The 23,246-nt window shown below is 38.0% G+C and overlaps 1 protein-coding gene across 2 annotated transcripts in view; it reads right to left on the bottom strand.

Annotated features, from left to right (window-relative positions):
• The window catches only part of uacab (uveal autoantigen with coiled-coil domains and ankyrin repeats b), a 58,942-nt gene that overhangs the window by 3,805 nt on the left and 31,891 nt on the right, over positions 1-23,246 (bottom strand). The window contains exons 1-17 of one of the 2 annotated variants that reach the window (XM_081359736.1): positions 19,554-19,844; positions 18,392-18,522; positions 13,956-14,044; positions 12,194-12,258; positions 9,976-10,033; positions 9,484-9,554; positions 9,184-9,290; positions 8,543-8,724; positions 7,347-7,384; positions 6,326-6,379; positions 5,978-6,085; positions 5,747-5,779; positions 4,784-4,876; positions 4,635-4,665; positions 4,398-4,447; positions 476-3,154; positions 228-380 (exon numbers count right to left, since the gene is read on the bottom strand). In XM_081359736.1, the coding sequence (XP_081215862.1) occupies positions 228-380; positions 476-3,154; positions 4,398-4,447; positions 4,635-4,665; positions 4,784-4,876; positions 5,747-5,779; positions 5,978-6,085; positions 6,326-6,379; positions 7,347-7,384; positions 8,543-8,724; positions 9,184-9,290; positions 9,484-9,554; positions 9,976-10,033; positions 12,194-12,258; positions 13,956-14,044; positions 18,392-18,522; positions 19,554-19,589 (3,978 nt within the window). In that variant the 5' untranslated portion in view covers positions 19,590-19,844. Of the gene's footprint in view, positions 1-227; positions 381-475; positions 3,155-4,397; positions 4,448-4,634; positions 4,666-4,783; positions 4,877-5,746; positions 5,780-5,977; positions 6,086-6,325; positions 6,380-7,346; positions 7,385-8,542; positions 8,725-9,183; positions 9,291-9,483; positions 9,555-9,975; positions 10,034-12,193; positions 12,259-13,955; positions 14,045-18,391; positions 18,523-19,553; positions 19,845-23,246 lie in introns of those variants that run through there. The other variant, XM_081359735.1, reaches the window with a different exon arrangement.

Genomic DNA, 23,246 nt, shown 5'->3' with positions numbered 1-23,246 from the left:
TTAATAATATAATCCAATTACTGCTGAAATAACCTGAGGGAGAAAGAAATCGGTCCCTCAGTCGATTCCATCACTCCCAGTTTTTTTTTTAAATATTATGATTATGATTTATATTATATACGCAAGTCAGTTAGTAAGTGGGTGTATTTTTCAGTCCAAGGTGATGGCATGTAATATTTGAGGGCAAACAAATCCATCGGTATGTGCATATGAGCAGAGCTACTCACAGCCAGCTGCTGCTGGAGGCTCTTGACCTGGGCTTGGAGTGTGTCAATGTGTTGAGTCTGTCTCTTGTTGGGAGTGTTGCCAGCATAAGCCAGCTGGGATAAGCCATTCAGAGCCTGTTTCAGCCTTTCAACATCTGCCAACAGTTCTGTGATCTGAAACAGAGAACGCCTTGCTTATAATCAGACAAAATATCAGGCAGTTATCGAAAAAACACTTCATTTATATCAAATGAGTATAACCTTCTCACCCTTTTGTCTTTAAGCTCAGTCTGCTCTGAAGACGCTTGAATCCTCTTCTGTAGTTCTCCAATGGTGCGAAGCGATTCCTCATATCTCTCTTTCAGATCTCTGATCTCCTTCTCAATGGAGGCGCTTTTCATCTGCAGGGCCTCGGTTTCAGCTCTCGCCCTCTTTTCACCCTCCCTGGCCTGGCTTGTTTCCCTGTACAGATCCTCATATTGCTCATCCAGTCCTGACAGCCGGTCACCAAGTTCACACACCTTCTCCTCAAGCTTGTGCTTTTCAGCTCTGAGCTCGGTCACCTGTTCTTCATAGCTGCGGAGGTCATCGAGAGCGTGTGTGGCTCTGAGAAGCTCAGTCTGCAGAGTGGCTACATCCTCAGCCCTCTGCGCACTGGTTTCTTCCTCGTCCTGCAGTGCCAAGCGAAGCTTGTTGACCTCATGCTCAAGAGCCTCTTTAACCTGGCTATACTGGGTCTCATCACAGCTCTGACTCTGGAGTTGTTTCTCTAGTTCATGAACACGCTGGACTTCCAGTTTATGAGCTTCCTGTAAGCCCTTGCACTCCTTTTGCGCCTCCTGCAGGCTCCCACTCAGAGAGCTCTGCATGGCCTCAAACTGATCCAGATGGATATACTCACTGTTCAGTTTCTTCTGGAGACTCTGGATCTCAGAGTTGCATAAGGCGTTTTGCTCCTCTAGTTCAGCTCTCTGGATCGTAACCTCTTTATATTGCTGCTCCAGCTCCACCAACTTTAGACTCAGCTCCTCCCCCTGGCTCTTGCAGCGGTCCTCCACTTCTTTGTACTTCTCGCGGGACACAAGCCCCATCTGAAGTTTTTGCTGCAGAGGCACCATCTCTTCTTTCAATTTTTCATTCTCTAGCCTTTGGCTTTCCCCTTTGGTCTTTTCGTCATTGTACATCCCCTGCAGTTCAGCAAGTTTATCTGCTAAGTCCTTCAAAGTGGTGTTAAAATACATTTCTTTTTCCTCCACAGCAGTCAATGGCACAAACTTACACTGCAATGCCTCATGAATAGTATCCAACTCTTTCTTCTGTGCTTCGATTTCCTCGTGTAGTTTTGATGCGCTCTCTTGAGCACACTGGTACTTTGAGTGGGCATCTCTAGTTTGTCCCTCTGCTTCTGATAATGCTTTGCTCATTGTGCTTTTGAATATCTCATGTTCCACAAGGCTGATATAGTCATTTGCTAACTTGGTCTGCACATTCTCAAACTCTTCTTTCAACCTAGCATTTCCTTCTTTCGCCTTCTGTAACTCCTCATCCCGAACTTTACAATAACCCTCCAACTTTGCGATTTCAATCTTAGCTTTCTCCAAAGCCTCATCTAACACCATCTGCACACTCTCATACTCATTCTTTGTGACAAACTCAATGTCAAAGTTCTGCTTTAGTGTTGCTTTTTCAGCTGCCAAAATCTCAATTTCATTGACTTTCTCCTGGTACTGATCTTGAAGGTTATTAAGATCTCCTTCCAGATCTGTGTTGCGTTCTGTGAGTGCAGCTATCTCGCTCTCATAACGTTCACAGGGGATGTACGTGCTCTTCAGGTTAGTAATGTTCTCACAGAGAGAGGTCTTCTCCTCCTGTAGCCTCTGTAGCTGCTCCTCAGCATGCTTGCTCCTCTCAGTCTCCTCTGTTAACCTAATCCTCAACTCCTCCACAGCGAGTCCCATAGACCTCTTCACCTCCTCGTGGTTTTCTAAGGTCACAAACTTGGTCTTCAGATTGTTGCCGAGTTCCTGCAGCTCCTCTCTGAGTAGTTCTCTCTCATCTTCACCCTCCTCCACTTCACATATTAATGACTGACACTTTACAGTGACATCAGCAAGTTTCTTCTTCAGGGTTGAGCTTTGCTCCTCCAGAGCAGCCCGGACTCGCTCATGCTCTTGCAAGGGGACAGTTTGTCGGTCGTCCATTACACGGTGGAGCTCTGCCACTTCCTCCAGCACACGGTCATAATCTTCCCTTAACTCAGCCAACTGTAGCTCCTTCTCATCCACAGCATTGGTGAGGAGGTTCTTCATGTTGTCAAACTTCTCTCCGGGAACCATTGACGTTAACCTGACCTCTGAAGTCTTCACTTGACCCTCCATGTTTAAGAGCGTCTCCTCCATGACTTTATGGTCCTCTTGCATTGAACTCAGCTCTGCAGTGAGCCTCTCAACCTCCACAGCCAGAAGTCCTTCACTTTTTTTATACTCCTCCAACGCTTTCTCACTCTGCTTCAAATGGTTCCTGACCCGTCCAACCTCGGTAGAAGCTCCCTCATATTTTGCCTTCATCTCATTCAGCTGTGCTTTGAGGTCATCAACAACTTGGTTATTGAGATGATCCTTTACCGCCACCACATGAGCCTGAAGCTGTTTCACCTTTGCCTCAGAGTCTATCATTCGCTTCTGCACATCTCCCATGGCTTCCTCCAGCTCATGTATCTGCTGGTCTGACTCGCGTTTCATGGCCTCACACTTCCTGGTCAGCTCCTCGCACTCCTGGGACCTGCATGCTAGAGCCTTTTGGAGGCGGCCGACCTCCTCTTGTGCAGCCTCTTGCTGTCGACGGACACATTCAAGCTCCTGTCGAGGTGACTCAGGATCACCAGCCACCGGCAGAGACAGCTCCAAAGGTCGAGCCAAAGATCGAGATGGTCCTGTAGACTGCAAGATCTGAATTCAAACACAAGTGGACATTCATTATTATGCACAAAAACATTCTGTCAGAATACTGAGTGGATACTAAGCTTAATGGGAAAAGACAGGAAAGAACCTTCAATTTTTATTTTTCACAGCTTTCTTTTTCCTCATTACTATAAGAACAAGAAATTAGGAAAAAGAAATCCAGTCTGTAAAAATCCATGGCCGGCATTCTGTTGAGGAACTGAAGATGGAATGGCTCCCATCTTTTTTCTCACATGTGTTCATAACAAGGTTAAAACTTTCAAAGAAAACTTTATCTAGGCCACTTCCCAAGTCAAACATCTGATCCTACTTTAGCAGGTGCATATTTTCATATTTTTAAAACGTGTAGTGACCTCTAACGTAGGTGAAAGTAAAGTCGCCTCTGGTGCTATGTGACAACAAAATTGCATCCACCACATCTGCCCAAAAGCTGAAACCAGGTATATTATATCCCTTCAGAGAAAAGTGCTAATAAATCATAAACCCGTCTGACGCTGAAGGCTATGGAGGTTCTGAAATGAAATGAGAGAGAGCAACTTATTTGACTTCCTCTCCTAAGCTTAACACAGCTGACATAGACAGCCTGCTCGCTGCATTAGTGAACATAAGTAAAATTCCAAACCTTAGGAACCTTGTGCGTGCTCAGCAAACCTTTAGAATTATTTCTTGATTTTGCATTTAAGCATTTGCACTTGTAGTCTGATGTTGTTGGACTTCATGAGGGAAATCAGACGTATAAATGTCAGTGTATGTACACTGAACGGACTAGTTCCTGGGTATTAACCCAAGTACATACTGAGTAAAAACATTAAACTGCATTTACGCACTGTGTAACCATTTTGTAGACCTGAATGTTACAGATTGTTATTTTATAGCAATTAATTATAATATTGTATTAGTAATTACTTAACAGTGCCCATGGTATACATGTTTAATGCATTAAAGTGTTACCCTCTTTCTTAATATATCTTTAAGTATATATTTACTTATGGACAATGTTTGATATACACGCATATTATTATATTACCAATTGACCAGGATTGGAATATTGGAACAAGGTCAGCAATTTTAATCACAGTAGTTTCAGTAAAAATGCATTTTTTTTGTTGGCTTATTATTGGTATACACAAAGTTAATGATCTATAAGTTAAATAAATAGCTAATATATAATATAGATTTTTTTTTTTATATTTATGGTGATTAAGAAGAATTTAAAGATATTTTTATTCACCTGAGCAGAGTCCAAGCTGTGTGACTGTCGAACTAGTACATTGTCTTTTCCTGCAGAAAATAAGAACCCAGAATGAAAACACACATGTGACTGTACTTATAGAAATATGACATTTTAGACATCCCTACAATTAACATAATTTCAACATCAGCAGAGTTTATATTGATGTCTCTAACATCAAGGTCATACTGTACTTAATCACAGTCTAAAGACACAGATTTTAAAAGACAAAATCACCTTTGATCACGGACTGACCAGGGTAATCTCCCTGTAAAATAAAAACATGCAGATTTGTTCATCATTTCATCACTTTAATCATGAGTTTCTGGAACTGGAGTTAACAAGCAGCAGCCCTTGATGAGCATCTTGCAAAGATTTTCACTGACCAAATGGCTCCGCTGCTGGACTCTCACAGTCTCTATGGCCCTGGCACCATCTTCCTTCTCTTTGGCAGAAAGTAAAAGCTTCAGCTGCTCTCTCTGGTGTACAAAACAGATACACATGCATATTCAACAGCAACTCACACCTAACCTTAAAAAAACCCCAAATAAACCATTAAAACTTTGATAGGATGATCAGCCCTGCAAACTCAGAGGTGAAAAAGGTGACATGGTTACGAACTATATTGTTGTTGGGTGGTCAGGAGACATTCTCCCCCAGGAAAATGTTTATTTATTTTTTGTGATTTTAACATGTAAACAAAGCATTATGGTGCACTCTGACAAGAAAATAAAGGGAAAAGACAACATTTGCACAATATTTTTTTTATATAAATATTTAAATGTTGGCTGCAATAAAACATAATCAAACATACATTAATTGAAGAACAGGTAAAAATACAACGAATGTGCAATAGTGTGCATATATATGGAAAAATGCTCATCTCTTAAGTTAATTTTTCTTGCTGACTAACATTTTTGAACATCGAATTTTCTGAGGTAAATGTGACGCTATATGACATTGTTTAAGAGCTGTTTTATTGATGGCTTTCCGCGGTTGAAAATAATTGAGCGATTACATGTGACGTGATTCGGATTTCAATAAGTCCTACTGTATCTTTCAACATATACCTTCTGATGTTCATTCATGTTTATTTCGTCTTGTACCTAGTTAAGCGGAAGAGATGATCGGTTCATGTGCGCTCTGCACTGCCACTTCGCTTGAACTGAGGCGCCAGTGTTCTGTCACACCACAAAAGATTGTGGCAGGAAGAGAGAGACGTCTATGGTCTCACTCCAGTCTGACTCTTGTGAGGTTTATTGAGCTTGCATAGGTATAGATGATGAAGGAAAATAAGAATAGACAATGACACTAGGACAGAAGAAAGTCTCTTCCAGGGCAACACATACCTCCTTGTGAATGTCCTCCACTGCTGACTTTTCCTGAAAAAGGAAAGGAAAGAAAGAGAGATAGAGAAAACATGCATTACAAAAGATGTATGCAAAACAACTGCAATATAAATACAAAACTGCCTGCTCAGATAAATACAGAAGAGTATTTTGGCTTCAATGCTGAAAACACCTGTGTAAGGTGCAGACTTGCAAATAAATTGGCCAATTATGAAAAGACTGAAGAAACACCTGGCTGAGTTGTTGCTGAAGCATATTAACTTTGTCAAGCAGCGTCCTCTGTTCCTGGTGGAACTTCTTTAGAGATTCCTGCTGGCTCTCATTCTTTTTCTCCAGGTCCTAGAAAACACATGTACACAATTCACACAGTCACTAAATGCCCACTCATTTGTAATAAATGTACAGTTCGCAATACAAAAAATGTCTAGGATCGATGTCTTACAACCCTAAAAATGCAAGTAAAAGAATGTGTAAATGAACATGTAAATGGAATAATAAGACATGTCCTGGTCTAATAATAAAGACATCAAAAGGATGAACAATTTACTGGCAACAGTCATGGAGTTGAATGGCCCTCACCTGTATGATCTTCTCATGGTTAGAGGTTTCAGAGACCATCTCCACAGACTGCAACTGACACAGACAGAAAATAAAATGATAAATCCAACAAAAAGGTCAGGTATAATACATAATTTCAGAGTCCTTGATAAGAGCAAAGAAGAAAAAAAAAATATTTGTAAATCAGTAAATCAATAAAATGTTGTATTGTTACAATTTTAGTCCTAACAGATGGGCTAATGTTTTTTCTATACACTAGAAAAAACTATTATTCAGATGCAAAACTGTTCTGTGGGCTGTGGGCAGAAACAGCTGCTCTTCATACATTTCTGACAAATCCCAATGTTAGAAACGAGTGGCTGCAGTTTATTTCAACCATGATCCCTGATAATTACAGCTTGACCTTAAGTTTTTTGCAGCACATTTATGTGAATGACTTCAAGGCATTTTTTCAAATTATGACTGTTTAGAGCATAAAAAGTGGCTAAATTATAAAAATTACAGAAATATGGTTTTAGAGAAAAAATTATTTTGCCTTACTTTCATCGAACACTGGCTGGCAGTATTGTGTAAAAAATGCTACAGCACTGCAGCCGCTAATGCAGGTGGGGTCAGATTAGTGCGTCAAGACATTGAGATTTGGCATGTGATAAGGAATTATATTAGCCTGAAATAGTTACTTTCCAATTAATATGATAGATGCACAATTGCTGAAATGACACAAAGAGAAACAAAGAGCCTCTCTGCTCATTAATCATAAATCCCATTTGTATAATTCCAGTTTCACTGCTCTAGACGGCATCAGTGAAATTACAATGAGAATGAAGGCAGCCTTTCTCTGTGCAGTGTGTGGGGGAAAAAATACTGTATATCAGTCCATTTGTGAGTCGGTGATAAAACGAAGACACTAACAAAAGTTAATCAGCAAGGGGAAAAACAGTTTTAACCTTGTGTGATTGAGTACAATCTGTTAAGTGTTTTTTTTTTATCTCATCCACAGGGTGATGCTCAGGTGAACATAAGGTGAACATGCTGTGTATACCTGTCTCTTTTTCTGTTCTATTTTGGCAGCTTCTTTTGCTGTGAATACAAATGAGTAATCATTAATTAGTAATTCATGGAGCAACTGAAATAATAATAAAAAAAAGTGCACAGGAGGAGGATTGAGATGTTTTTTTTTTTTTTCTCATGAGCTATGACATGTATGGGTAGCTTTTTCTTTTCAGCTTCCAGACACAGGAGTAGGATTGAGATGTTTTTTCACCCCTCATGAGCTATGACATGTATTAGTAACTTTTTCTTTTCAGTCTGGAAGCTGAAAAGACACTGCTCTACACTCTACTTAGAGAGTGTGCGTCATAAGCTCTTGGAGCTTTGATCTCTATAAACTTACTATATGTTAAGGCCTATTCACATCAAAAATGATGCAACAAAGTAACTGCAGGGGGAAGAAGAATTTAAAACCTCACAAAAAAAATGCATTCAACTGATTTACACCAAGAATGGCAGAAATTTTCATCAGCCTCTGTAAAAAGTTTCAAATGTGTGAGAGAAAGCATTCACATACTGGAAAATAAAAAACCATCACTTAAATGAAATGGATAATGGAATGGAACAATGGAAGTAATGAGGTGATATGTTACAATGATAACTGGTCTACTGTTCAAATATCGTCAGAAATTGCTTGGCATATCACTTCTTTTCGCTCTGTTCGCTTATTGCCATTATGGCTATTTGGAGTGCTTATTCTGGACACATCACCCAAAAGGTTATCGGTCCGTAAATCTACAATGAAGGACTACATTATAATCTTTTGTGCTTTCTCTCTCATTTACATCACTGACTGTCCAGCATATTCGATTTCAGACTACTATCTGTTCTGATGTGACAATAACTGATGCAAATAACAAAATACAACAACCATAAAATTGTACGTTCAATCAGACTTTACAATCTCTGGACACAGTTAACAGTCGCTATTGTAATATGGCTAATATTAATTCAATATTTGGTCCAGTGTTCGTTCTATGTCTTTGGCTGGTGAATCTTGTTGTTCATGCATTTACCAACATTTTCCTTTTCAGTTTATGTCATGCAAGTAATTTTGAATAGTGTTGGGGCAATTCAGTTGAGGCACATTTTAATTCCTTTCAATTTATGATTTTAAGCACTGCTCTACAGTGCTGCTCACATATGGGAGAGAGAGAGATTTCATAAAAACATGAAGCATAACAAAACCTTTTGAGGCACTGTCCAGGTAACTCTTGACAAGAGAGACAAGCTCCTGGTTTTTGCTGAGTCGAGCATAGTGATAACTGTCGTGGCCGAAACCATCCACAGCAGTGACATCAGCCCCATGTTTCAACAAAACGTCCACAGCATCCTTACACGCATATTCACAGCCCAGAATCAACGCTGTTCTGAGTGAACAAAGACACAAACACATCTTTAGTAGGACTGAAAATGACATCAAAATACTAAAATTGCATCTGCAATTTCTCTAAACTTTGTTTTGTCAACACAAAAGTAAGCCACTTCCTGTGAAAGTGAGACTTCAGATTAATTAGCCGCGATAGGTAAATAACTGGATGAATAACAAGATGCCGTTAAAAGTAAAACTGCTTGCGCTACAAACCAATGTGTTTATGATTACGATAATAAATTAAAATAATATGATAAAAAACAGCAGCATGAAATAACTGGTAGCAGCTGACACCAGAAGTCAAGCACATTCATTTTAAATGGCTGTGCCACTGCCAACTACTGCATTAAAACTAAGTTAGATAAAGATAAAGAGAAGTCAGAGAATTCAATATCTGAATAAAGCATGCATGGCAAGAAAAACAAGAAAAGAGAAATATGAATGTGATAATATTTACTTATTCTGTTTGTCTCTGACTGTGATGTCACTTCCTCGTTCTAACAGTAGCTGGCAGATGTGTGGATGACACATTTGAGTGGCAAGCACTAATGGGGTCCGACCATCCTACAAACACACACATATAAAAGTGTACATTTGCATAAACTCAAACAGAAAAATCTAATCAGAGAGAACATTTGAGGATAAAGTACATCTGTGGGGAAATAAATACAAAACATTTGTTCAGGAAAAAAATAATAAGACAATATAAAAACGTTGTCAGTATATTAAACATCCCACAAGCCACATATTAACTCACAAAGTCGCTGGCATTAACTGATGCCCCGCTGTCACAGAGCAGCTTCACGCTGGAGGAGCAGCCGGCCATAACTGGAAAGACAAACAATAATAATATTCCTAACCATTTCCCCCAAGCATCTGAATTAGATTCAGTAGACTTATCTGACATCACACTCAAAAAAAAAAAAAAAAGAATAAATAAACCAAACCTTCCACTGGGCAAGAGCTCTAAATTTTACATGAAAGCCTTCCGAGGAAAGGAAAATAATTCCATGAACTACATCTTATTGATTTCGACTGGTTCTGCCTCAAATAATTCCTTTCAAACGTTCATCCACTACCCCTTGCCTCCATCCTCTGATTCACTACTCACTGAAGGAGGCACTAAAAATGAGGAATGGAGACGCAAGGAAAGTGGAAGGAGTGGGAAACCCCCAAATCAGGTTGAATAGAGAGGACTGCAGAGTTCAATTCCAACAAAACCGAAAAATGTACAAAGCTTTTTGCTTACCAGCATCATGCAAGGCCGTCCTTCCCTGCAGGTCCACATTTCCCACTGGGCAATTATGCTGAAACACAAAACACTGGTCACACGCTGTCAGGCCATTCAACACTTTATGGCTATTAAGCTTTAAAAGGTCAGAGGATGACCATTCAAAAACATCCCTGATGACTGATTTCTTTTAAAAATATGAACACAAAACCAAAGAATGGACCAGAAAGACACGGGTGCGTGAGACTCTTGTTTGAATCTTTGAAATGATTCAGAACCCAAGAAACCAGGTCAAGCAAAGGAGACTGTTGCTAAGATACTGGCCTCAGTGGTCTGTATCCCACCACTCTCTGTGCCCTCATTTCTAAAATCTTTTTATTTTTTCCTCCATATTGCACTCTCTGTCCTACTTTCTCCAGCCCAATACTTTCTGTACTGCTTTTTGCTACCTATAACAAAAACAACTCCTCTGACTTCAGTCACTATAAAAACCCCTTATACTCTAGCAACAGCCTCCAAAACCAGTAGCAAGGTCACATGGTCCTGCTGGCTAACTGTGTCCTGGGTAACTCTATCTGCTGGGCTCTAGGAGCCAGGCTCAGATTGCAAATGATGACGGCATTAGAAATATAGACTGCAGGTTATAGTATGGGCAGCCTGTCAACACTGCAGACACCCGGAAAATACTCTCATCCAGCCACTCAATCCTGTCTGCATAAGCATTACGCAGTCAGAACACTGGCAGAGCATTATTGTGGATTACGCTTTACATTAGCTGGCAGCTTAAGGTGTCGCACCAGTGATTTCAAAAACAAGAGTTACACAAACTTTTTAACTAAGATTTATTTTTACATAATTAGTCTAGTCAGACTTTTCTAATTTTGCTCCCTGTGGTACAAGTAATTAACACCAACAAATCACTGCGACAAAGGGGCTGTTGTTGGAGTCATCAACAAGCAAGTGATAGGAATCATTTCCTATCTTAATTATCTTGAGTTTTACCCTCTTGCAAAAGGTGTTTGTGGAATAATTGATTCAAATTTGCCCCGTGTCTGTAAACAAGCTCTGTCCAATTTGCCTTCAAACAGCATAATTGTCCCATAATCACAATGTCAGGTACAGAATTATGCAATTGAGTTCAGGTCATCAGTTTATTAGTTTGTGAAATAAGCACAGACTTTGTTTATGAGCATGTGGGCTGGAGTAGGCTTGCCAATAGAAATAAAGGTTTGCAAACTTTTTGCTGCTGGGTATTGTCCTATGAAGTGTCCTATGATACATCAATTAGAATACATCAATTAGAATACATACACTACAGTTCAAAAGTTAAAATTTGAATAGCATTTAAAAAAATAAATAAATAAATAAATAAATAAATAAATAAATAAATATATATATATATTTTTTTTTTTTATTCTGCAAGGATCCATTTAATTGATCAGAAGTGATAGTAAAGACATTTACAATGCCACAAAAAATATGTTCCTTTGAAAAGCATATTCAAAGAATCCTAAAAAATACATATTACGGTTTCCACAAAAAATATTAAGCAGCACAGCTGTTTTTAACATTGATAACAATAAATGTTTCTTGAGCATCAAATCTGCATTTTAGAAAGATATCTGAAGGATCATGTGACACTGAATGCTGATGCTGAAAATTCAGCTTTGCATCACAGAAATAAATTGTATTTTAAAACATATTAAAATAAAATAAACTTATCTTAAATCATATTAATATGTTGAATGAATGAATGTTATGATTCAACATACTGCTATGTAACACAATATCAGAAAGAGTGTTTCTCTTGTATTGTTTGCTTTACTTTTCAGCACTGCATCTCAAAATGTACAGCTTTAACGGCACTGGATGATATAGTTTAGAAAGCGATTGAATTTCGGGGAATGATACGAGTCATAGTAAATCCTGCAAATATATAACTATAAAAATTGTGACGTGAAATATTGACAATATAGTGAGAAAAAGAACCGGGACACATTGATATATGTTTGTATTGGCAAAGCCCTACAATGGAGACGGCAAATAATCCTTTCTGAAGTTCATATCACAGTCCTCAAAAAACCTCACTTACAAAATATGATTCAATATTTTTCCTCCACATCAAAAAGAGGATACAATAGAGCAGAAATTGTCTGACTTAAAAGAAGAGAGCACACAAATACATTGAGTTTCTATGCTCTACTTTCAACTGTGTTGACTGTGAAAACAGCTTTACCTGGAGTAGTTTCTGCACGCACAATGACTGGGCATTTCTGGCTGCCAGGTGTAAGGCATTTTTTCCTACAGGAACAAAACACAAATCAATAAATAAATAGGAGCCATTAGGTAACAAAAGTGTTTCAGATGAACCAATCTTAACTGCTTGTATAGACAAATGTCAACAGTGAGAGTATAACAAAAACACACCACATTAATCCCATTTTACATAAAATAGTTCTTCTATAGATTTCAGTTGATAATGACATATTTATGGCTTGTTTGTCAATACAATTCCTCACTCTCTGGTTCTCTCTCACCATTTACATTTAAAAATAAATTAAAAAACCACCTAAAACTGAAAAGTTCCAAAAAATAAAAAAATAATAAAAAAAATCATCTTTGAAACACAAATGAAGATTTTTTTTCATGAAAACAGAGATTTATGTGGTCCATTCCACTAAAATGTTAAAAAAGAGATCATAAAAGAAATCTATAAAAATAAAGGATCAATCCAAGTCTTCTAAATAAACAACCACCTTATATACCATGAACAGATTTATTATAGGCCTTTATTCACATAAACATTGATCAATGCACTTACATGGAGCACATCAAATATGGCAAACGGAAGCTAAATTATATTTGCTTGACATGTGAGAACCTCATTGGTTCTTGCAGAAGCTCCTTTCAGCAAAAGCCATTTCAAAACATTTGAATATCTGATAAATGTGGAATGCATTAATTAATTTAATGAACACAAGACTCATTGGTAACTAAAACCCTAAAAGTAACTCAACTCAAAAAAAATGATCTGATCTTCCAGAGAAATTTCTGTGTGCATTCAGGGTCTAAAATTAACTTTTAAGAAAATTTACTAGTGATATATATTCCTTACTGGTCATGCATTTTGCATTAGTTTCCAATATAATATAAAATAATAATAATAATAATAATAATAATAATAATAATAAGAAAGTCTTGGCCTTTAAGATATGGGGTAGTGTGTTACTTCCAAATCCTGTCATATAAATAATTGTTGTGCTTCTATATGGACCTGGATGCCTGTTAATTTAGTATTATGTATAGACTTTACTTTTACAGCATTTATAAAAAAATTATTGATTAAATTTTCAGTTTTCATTTCAATATATTTGTGTATTATTGCAGTTAGTTACCAAGGCAGCATTTCTAATTTTAGTTTAAGTTTCTGAAATTTAACTTTTTCATTTAACATTTTATGTACAAGTTTCAACTACCAAAATGACATTTTAAATAGTTTCAGGTTTAGTTAACAATAAACACCACTGTTTTGAGTCTTGCTAGGTCACGTTCCACTCTCTCTTCCTGTACTTTTTTGTTGCCTTGTGTGATACAAGAGAACAAACCTCATCCGCATATTTAAGCTTCAGTTTACCAAACTCGTGTGTTCTATGCAAGTGTGTTGATCAATGTTTAAATGTGAATAAAAGCTTAAAACTTAAAAACTTAAAACTATAACGATCTCTTCACTAACTTTTTAAATCGTCAAAGTTTTGGTGGAACAGACTTTCAATGAAGGGACAAAAATCTTTCAGGTTTCATTAAAAATATCTTCAGTTGTGTTTTGAAGATGAACGAAAGCCTTATTGGTTTGGTACAACAACATTTTTGGGTGAACTATACCTTTAAGGAACTTCACACTCTTACACATAATGACTCGGATATGTTTTAGCATTATGCGTGTTCTCTGGTAAACCAACTCATGATCTAGGTACACTCATCTAGAGCAACATCTTCACCTGTAGCATCCGTGGCTGTGACATCCACACCATGATTGAGAATGAGACTCAGGCAGTCGAGATGTCCTCTGGAGGCAGCAAGATGGAACCTGGAGAAAAGAGAGAGAAAAACAGAAAATGCTGAAAATTGATGCCTGCTCTTACACCCGTCATCAGCATTATAGAGGAGGAAAGGACTACCATCAGAAGAGAAACTCTCTCTCTCTCCTTAAATGCATCTGCATGCAAAGCCCTTCACTTTACATTACATAAGCATACTTCTTATTCATACATATCTCACATTAACATACTTCCATTAATGCTGGCCATGTAGCTTAAAGTGTCTATAACTGCTTTAGATGCAAGATGATGTTTCTATTTAACTGATTCACATTCATGTAAGACTCAGAATGGATAAAAATCAGCACTTTGAGCTCAGTTTAAAGAGCGAGAATGTCCTCTGAGACATGTTGTAAAGATAGATGTGCAGATGTTCACCTTTCTTTGAAAAGTGTTATTTAAGACCATGTTGATGGTGAGAAGTCAAACATGTAGACAGGGCCCTAACCTGAAGCTTGACGTGTGAAGTTGTAGATAACTCCACACACAGTCCCAAACAACCACCCATGGAGACATGGATGGGTGGCAATTGACTTATTATTAGAATTGAGGACATAAAATAAGTCTTGTGTGTTTTTAATACTGTTTCAGCAATGGGGTGACTCTCACATGCCTAGCGCAAATCACTTTTTGAAACTTAAGTTATGATAGCTTTTTTGTAAGCCATCAAAACAACATTTGCCCAACTACTATAAACTTACATTTGATTCTTTCAAACTTAAACTAAATTAAAAAAAATTTAAAAAGCACAATTTCCAGCCAAAAGGGAGCCACAGCTCATTGATCTTACAGGTTCTTAGAAAACAAGGAAATATTGTTGCGCTCAGATGAAGGCTAGTTGTAAGTCCAGGTGCGTGAAAACCAATAAAATGTAGAAGAGACTGTAGATGGTTCGCACTCTGAAAAACTAGACAAAGTCTTTAACAAAAAGAATCAATTATTTTAATAGAGCAAGAGCAGACGTTTCAGCCATCCAGCTATTCTCAATGCTCTTACAGGTTCTTGCAAATATGATTTCATAGCTAAAAACGACTCAATGCAATAACGTTAGATATATGTAAAGAAGGTGGCTGTTATTACGGTAAGTGACCCTTGGCGATTAGAAGAGACTGAAGGGCTCAGATGGTCATGAAGGCCCAGACATGTCATTCTAGCTTGGCTCCAACTCCTTGGCTGACTCGCATATCTGCGGCTCCAAGATACATTATGTATTTTTAGAGGTGCCAGAGAGGTGGGGTGGGGGGCAGTTTGAATTCAAAACAAGACTTTTGCATGCTGCACCAGTCTCACCAGAATCTCTGCAGTTCAGCAAAATACATTTCAAAACATCTGAATATCTTATAAATGTGGAACGCATTAGGAATTTGAATGCTTTAATGAACACAAGACACATTGGTAACTAAAAGCCTCTAGCAGCAGCAAAACATTAACTAAAAAAAATAATAATAAATAAATAAATAAATAAATAAATAAATAAAAGGATCTTCCAGAGAAATTTCTGTGGATATTCAGGGTCCAAAATGAACTTTGAGAAAATGTACTAGATTTATATTCCTTATTGGTCATGCATTTTGCATTAGGTTTCCAATATAATATTCAAAATAATAATAATAATAATAATATATCTGTTAATAATATAATAATATAAGTCTGGCCTGTGTTACTCCCAAATACGGTCAAATAAAGAACTCTTGTACTTCTAGGGACATGGAGGCCTGTTATTTTAGTATTATGTATAGACTGTACTATTACAGCATTTATACAGTTTTTTTTTTTTTTACTGAAATGTATATTTTTAGTTTTCATTTCAATATATTTCTGTAATATTTATCAAGGCAGCATTTCTAATTGTAAGTTTTTCATTTAATATTTTGTGTACAAATTTCAATTCCCGAAAATGAAATGTTTAATAGTTTTAGGTTTAGTTAACAATAACACCACTCTTTTAATTCAGGACTCAGGGTCACGTCTCAGACCTATTTACCTTCCCCCTCTTTTCCTGTACTTATGTAGCTTCTCAGCTGTCATATACAGTATGTTAAAAGGCAAGAGTTTCAATAAACAACAACAAAACAAATCCCTTTTGCTAAAAGGAGTTACTTCATTGTTTTTCTATTGTAACATTTGTCTATTTTCTATTGTAATCTTTGACAAACTAGAAGATGTGTGAGCTGTAACAGACTGACACTTTACTAACATCTGCGAGGGGCATATTACCATTTTTGTTTCAGTTCCTAACAAAGTTACTGGTCAACTTATGTACTCATCAAAATCAATTGTGCTCTCATTTGGCACTTGTCAAGTTTTAATTAAAGATCTTGGATAAATCTATTTACAAAAGTGGGGGTGTTAAAGAAACAAAAGTCATGGTCACAGCAGGAAGGCTTAGTCTATGTTTCCTGTGAACTAACCATCCATTAGCAAGCTCTGTCAACCAGGTGTATTTCATGCCATACTCTTATTTATACATAAATCTACTCATTTCCAACTGCCCACAAGGCAAAAATGCTCTACTAATGCAGGTTACCAATTTATCTACCCGAACTACTGTATTACACCCTACAAGCCCTGTGGTCTGCCCTCCCTGTGAGCTATTCTGACTGGTGAGGAAAATAACAGGCTGGAGATGCAGTCTGCATGTGGGGTCCTGCTATATATGAACAGAGGATTTCCACAAATCCAAAGTCATGTGACCTGTGTATTCCACTACTAGACAAAAAGGCTACATACGCTCATGTTCAGGTCACTTGGCAGCCATTAGGATGCACAGACGTCCACAAGCATGTTTCATATAACAGGCTGGTGTTTATTAATTGAGCTCTGTTACACTAAGGCCGACTCGACGACTGTGACGGCGGCGAATGCACTTGATTTAGTCCTGAGAAATTCTAGCACCTTATTACAAGTCAAGCTCATCTCCACCCAACCGAGCAAGAAGAATCTCACACTATGACAAAAATACCCAAAGGGGAATCTTATGGACTAAATGAGGGAATGAAACAAAGCTGTGGTTAAATCAAGCTGAAATGAGTCCATCTATGCCCTACATATACCATGTCAAAGCAGTAAAAACATCAGGGATGGACGGGAGGCCAGCTTGGCTTTCTAAAACAGGAAAAGACGCAATTGATCTGATAGTGCTGAAGTCTACTGTGTGGTCATTTAATAATGTGGAACATCAATCAGGGATACTGAATAAGAGGGTTCAGCGAATCACCTCTAACTTAAAATACTTTTCTTGCATTCATCCCAAAATAAAGAGGCATCAACTAAAGCTCTCTGGACTGGGAGCTTTCAGAAGATTACATAAGCAGTTAACATGCCAGTTTAGGAAGGAAAAAAAACTCCAAGCTCCTAAATTTAGTCAGTGTACACAAGCATAGATTTACTCACTGAAGACCCATTTCCAGCCCAGGAGGCCCATGCTGTTCTGCGCCTGGTCAAGCTTCTGACCACATGTTTTCCAATCTTAACTTAAACCCTTGGTCAGGCACAAAATGCCTCAGCCCAGATTGGACAAAAACATAGGCCTATCAGTGCCAATCAATTTCTGTAAAAACCAAAGCATTTCAAGTTGTTCACAATCATATGCTCTCAAGCACACCTTTACAACCAATATTGAAGAAAGTGCCAATTTTTTTTTCAAATTATCTTACATGTACTCAAAGATTTAATCAAAAATAATAAAACAAAAGTGAAAAATAAAAGCATAAATAAAAACAAACAACTGTATAAGCAAATGCAAATATATGCATAAATAAATACCCTTGGGCAAGACATGCTAATGAAGTGACAATCAGCCTGCTGCATGATAAAGGAGTGTATAATATTGAACGGGTTAGTTGAAGATCATATTACAGTTTATACTATTACAGAAAACTTTATTACAGGTTTAAGAAATATGCAGACCTAAAGAGTGTGAAAGTATGTAAGATGACAAAGTATTATAAATAATCCTGCAGTTTCTATACTGTATGTGACAGGCAGAGATGTGCAAACAAAACAAATTTTTAAAAGCAGACTAATTGGTATGCTGCCTTGTCGATTAATCTGTCTTAAGGATGCCCTGTACAATTAGGCTGATTTTGGGTTAATCCCACCAAGAGAGGCCACGTTTCTTAGGGACGTGTTCTTATGTTAAACAGTAAGACAGCACGCAAAGAAGTGGATCAGAATACAGGGTTCTGGAAAAAGGTTTTGAAATGTAGGACTGTTTAACTTACCATGCTTTCTTAAACGCACATACAAAAAAATCAAGATAAACTAGTTGACCTTAACAATAACCTAGTCAGTTGTTGGGTGAAAATCGTGACCCATCCCTAGTGACAGGAACTTACGCAGAGCGGCCCTCTACATCGAGTTTGGTAGGGATGATGCCCTTCTTGCCAAGAACTGCTGCAACCTTGTCCACCTCCCTCCTCTCCACTGCCTTCATCAGCCTGTCATCATATTTATTCCAGTCTGTGTTCTAAAGAGGAGAGAGAGAGAGAGAGAGAGAGAGAGAGAGAGAGAGAGAGAGAGAGAGAGAGAGAGAGAGAGAGAGAGAGAGAGAGAGAGATCAGCACATTCATAACCTCAGCATATATACAAAGACAGCAGTGTCATGTTCAATAAAACTGCAGAGGTGACACCTATTGTTCATGAGTCCTCTAATGATCAGGGTGGTGATCGCTAGTGTAATTAGCTGAATGAAGGAATGTGAACAACTCCTGTACACCACATATTTAAATATTCAAAAGCACAACAGGAAATAAAATGCTTGAAGGAAAAGAAAAGGCTTTATATCTTTGCAAAATAAAAAGGGATGACAGAATTAGTCAACCATGAACTGGAAAAATGGGTTTACTATTTACTAAATGGTGCAAGACCCCCATGGGCCTGATTTTATTTTCACAAAGTAATGGTTGAGATAAAGAAAGATTACTCCATATTTCTACATAGTCATTCTTTTTCTTTTCTTTTTTGTGTGTGTTAATGTGCATACTTTCGATAAAGTACCATTTCGAGGAGTATGGTAAACATGAATATATGATATATACTATTTCTGAAATCTGCATCTAATGGAAAGGTTTATTTGATGTTGAACTGGTATATCAAAACAACATCTGAGGAAATAAATAGCCAACTTTGTCTTAATACACATTTCGCAAACCAAATAATAATGTGAGGAGGAAAAAAAGAAAAAAGTACAACTATTTCATCATCAAAAAAAAAAAAAAGGCTTTTAAGGCTATTAAGCCTAGCATTATCACACAAGTTGACACGCTGTTCAAAAGACCTCCAAAGATCAAGCAACAATTCACTCTCCAAAGAATGCTGCAGCATTCCTGGATTCCTTGAATTTATGGAGTCATTCTCTCACACAAGACAAGCACACGCACACACACAGACACAATTAAATAACAGCCTATCTCCCTCCAGCCTTTGCATAGAAGACAAAAAGAACAGAGCACAGCAAAGTTTAAGGAAAATCACTACTAAGAATCTCTTGATACCTACAAAGTACATAGAGGTGCATTTGAGCCATCGACTCATCTTGGTGGTCCTTTTGCAGTGGTCTGGAGAAGTACAGAAATAAGAAAAAGTTCTTCTTTTGCCTGTCCGACAAAATGAACACTCAGCCAGCGAGTGTTTGTGTGTGTGTTTGTGGTCTTCAGATGAATCCCCCTCTCCAGCAGGCAGCCAGCGCCTCGCAGGGGGACCAGAAACCTCGGCAGAGTCCTCCAACTTCTCTCCAGGCCACAGCCTCTCCCCGAGACTTCATCACGGCATGAGAAACGATGCAAACACACAGAGAGAGAGCCGCTGTAGCGCAGGGACCAGCCCCGGGACAGCAGCTCCTCCTTTCGGGGTTGAGTCTATCTCTTCCCCTCTCTGTTAGACCGTCCTCCTGTCTGCACAGGCTCTATCTTCTAAAGCTAGGCTGCTTTCAGTTCCCTGCTCCTCTCCTTCTGACTCGATCTTCTTTGCTCATCTGTGCCAAATGTTAAGGTTGTTCAACCTCTGGCGGTAAATATGTGAGCTCTTCAAGGTCTAAAATATCCCTGTAAACAGCACGCAGACAAGCCGTTACCTCTTTATTTTTGACCCTCGGACCTTCCTCCAATGACTGATTGAGGTAGAACTGCTAATAATAAACCATCCTAGCATATCTAGTCCATGAGTAACCATTACAGTGACACCCGTGAGCAACAAGGCCAGCCAAACGAGAGGAACCTCAGTGCTGCCGGCACATACTGCATCCCCCTCCGCAGCCATGGACGCACATAAAGCCACAACCATTAATCTCTGGGAGATTAAAGTCTCAGGTCCAGACCAGGTCATCATCTGGCGGTCTGACGAGACGCTTCCAGCCTTTCGCTGGGAGGGGTCTGAGTTGACGGATGAAGCACAGAGTAGCAGGATTAGGTGTCGGCTTTTTACAATCAACTGTCTGGCATATGGAGCATGGAAGCCTGTTTACTATTGCCCCCTGCCATCTCTGTATCTGCAAGACAAACACTATGCAAAAGATCTTTTACCAAAGGCAAGCTTTTAATTTGGTAGATGAGAGATTTGAAAGCTAGTCAAAAGGCAGCAGGGACGTGTTAAATTTTCACACCAGCGCCAGTGAGGGAGTTCAGTTACTCCTTAAAATGCCCCACTACCCCCACCGATACAGCAGCATACATGTGAGAATACCCACTCATATAGCATGTCATAAGGGGGTGCTGGGTAGGGTATCGACTCTCAAAACCTGCTCGGCCCCATAGAAACAATGAAACTGAAATGAATGCATATAGGGTCTAGTCCCTTAAATAGGCACAATAGAGAGTGTGTGGATGTGTAAGAGTGAGGACTATTTCGGTTTTGTCTTTTGCAGAGGACACTGGGTGAATGGACTATAAACATCTCGCAACTAATTCAGTGCCAAAAAAAAATCTTAAAGAGCAAGACCATAGAAAATATACATTACATGTCTGTTTGGTTGGACACCATTGACTGAATATTATATTAATAAATATTTATCGTTTAAAACTTGAAATTAAGTTACTAAATTTCGTTTACAAATTTAAAAGTTTAAAGTAGTGACAGAAAGGTCAAAAGAAAAAGTGCCCAACATACATCAATTCTGTGTGTAGAGCTGTAATCCATTCTCGGAAAAAGGGTGGCAAAAATAAAGTTAAACTATGATACAGGCCCGGTTCTAGAACCAAATCACTGAGGGTGCTTCTGAATATAGTGAGGGTGCTGCTTACATAATCGTAGGAAATAGCTCAGTCATCAGTCTGAAACATAGTATCTCAAAATTGGGGATGTTGTATACAACAATACTACTGTAATTGCTGTTATGTTAAACAGTATACGATCTGGCAGTAATTTATAGAATAGCATGTAAACAAGCAACAATCTTCACTTTGCAAAACATTAAAACATTCCACACATACCCTACCTACACTATGGTGATACCCTGGTTGTAATCGGCTTCTACTTCAATTGAACACTCCTAGAATGGCCAAAAGCCACTGCCTTACACACGTCTCTCTCCATGACGGTGAGAGACACATTTTTACATAACAAGGCAGAAAATGTACCAAGAACATCCAACCTAACTTGAACATAAACACACGTAACTTTACTAACACAAACCCCAACCATATTGCTGTAATAACGCATAAATCAACTCCCAACAAACAATTACCCATAATGCACTAGCGCTGACTGCCGGGTCTGTACAATATGACAACCATGACAACACATCAACACCCAATCAGTCATTCATTGTTAGCGTTATGCATAAACATATTGATAAAGCACTGCTGCAGTAACGTTAATTGCTGCTATATTCTTTATGACAACTCCAATAACAACGACAAGCAGTTCAAAACAATTGACAGCAAAATACCAAGAAGCTGCGCTAGCTTAACGTTACACAACACACATAACGTTACACAAAATACTTATTGAGCATGCTACAATTATTAATAATAATACTTACAGGTTGTAATTCGGAGGAGGAGGAAGAAGCTAATCCAAATATATTCAGTACTGTAACCTTCCTTCAAACGGCTTGCTTAAGCCATTTTCTTATGTCCATGATGATTAAAAATGGACACTTATTTTTACGTTACCTAAAGCCCCGTCTCAGAAAGTCAGCTAACAAAATTTCTGAGCGGGAAGCACGCACGCAAGCAAAGTGGGCAATTAAAGAGACAGCTTCACCTTTTGCGTATCGTGATCACGAAAGGACAACTACAATGCATTAAACATGAAAGCATAACGAAATAATTTATTTAATATATATATATATATATATATATATATATATATATATGTTTAATTTTATTAATTTATTTATTTTGTGTAGGCTATCCTATTATAGGCAAGAGTGTGAAATCCGTCTGTGTTTTATTTTCGGCAAAATCTCGTTTAGGCTATGTGTGCTATTAATAATTTTTCATCTGAGGGTGCTTTCACTTTTATTTGAGGGTGCTTAGCACCCTCAAGCACCCCCGTAGAACCGGGCCTGCTATGATAGATGGTTTTTATTAGTTCAACTGTCACAACATTATCCTCATACTTCCATTTGTGTCATTTCATGGTTTTGCAGAACTTACTATTGTTGTAAAATGTAAAAATAACTGGTGTGTACGCCATAAGACATACATAAGACGCATACATAAATATTACTAATTCCTGCTAAACAAAACCGTTTTTTTGAATGTCACTGTACGATGTAGCAACAGTCTGGGGTGAGCCTTAATGAAAGCAACACCATTGTAATGTGAAAAATAATTATAAATGTAATGCCATAATAATAATAATAATAATAATAATAATAATAATGATAAAAACCTTGCCTTCTGCTGCAGCTCTCAAATCAAATATGGCATCTTCTTTCAAATGACCTCAAGATAACTTGCATTAATAGCTTGAGTGGTCTATTATCAGTTGTGGTGGTTGTCATCGTAAATCAACAGACCACTAGATTGCGCTATTGAAGAAACAGAATTGAGAATTGAGTATAAAAATATAAATGAACGATGCATGCATTATTCTGCACTAAGCATGGACAAGTTTGTAAAAGGACTGCCAGTGCCAGGTAAACAAAGTAGACAATTAATCTACTGCAAACGACAACTACCAAAACAATGTGTCTACACCAGACAAAAGCAAATAGAAACCAATTATAATCAGTGATGCTTTCTACAC

The sequence above is a fragment of the Scardinius erythrophthalmus genome, assembly GCF_964197995.2.
Source record: "Scardinius erythrophthalmus genome assembly, chromosome: 2".
Lineage (NCBI taxonomy): Eukaryota > Metazoa > Chordata > Actinopteri > Cypriniformes > Leuciscidae > Scardinius > Scardinius erythrophthalmus.
Note: the sequence above shows the minus strand (reverse complement) of the source record. Positions and strands in the feature narration are given on the sequence as shown.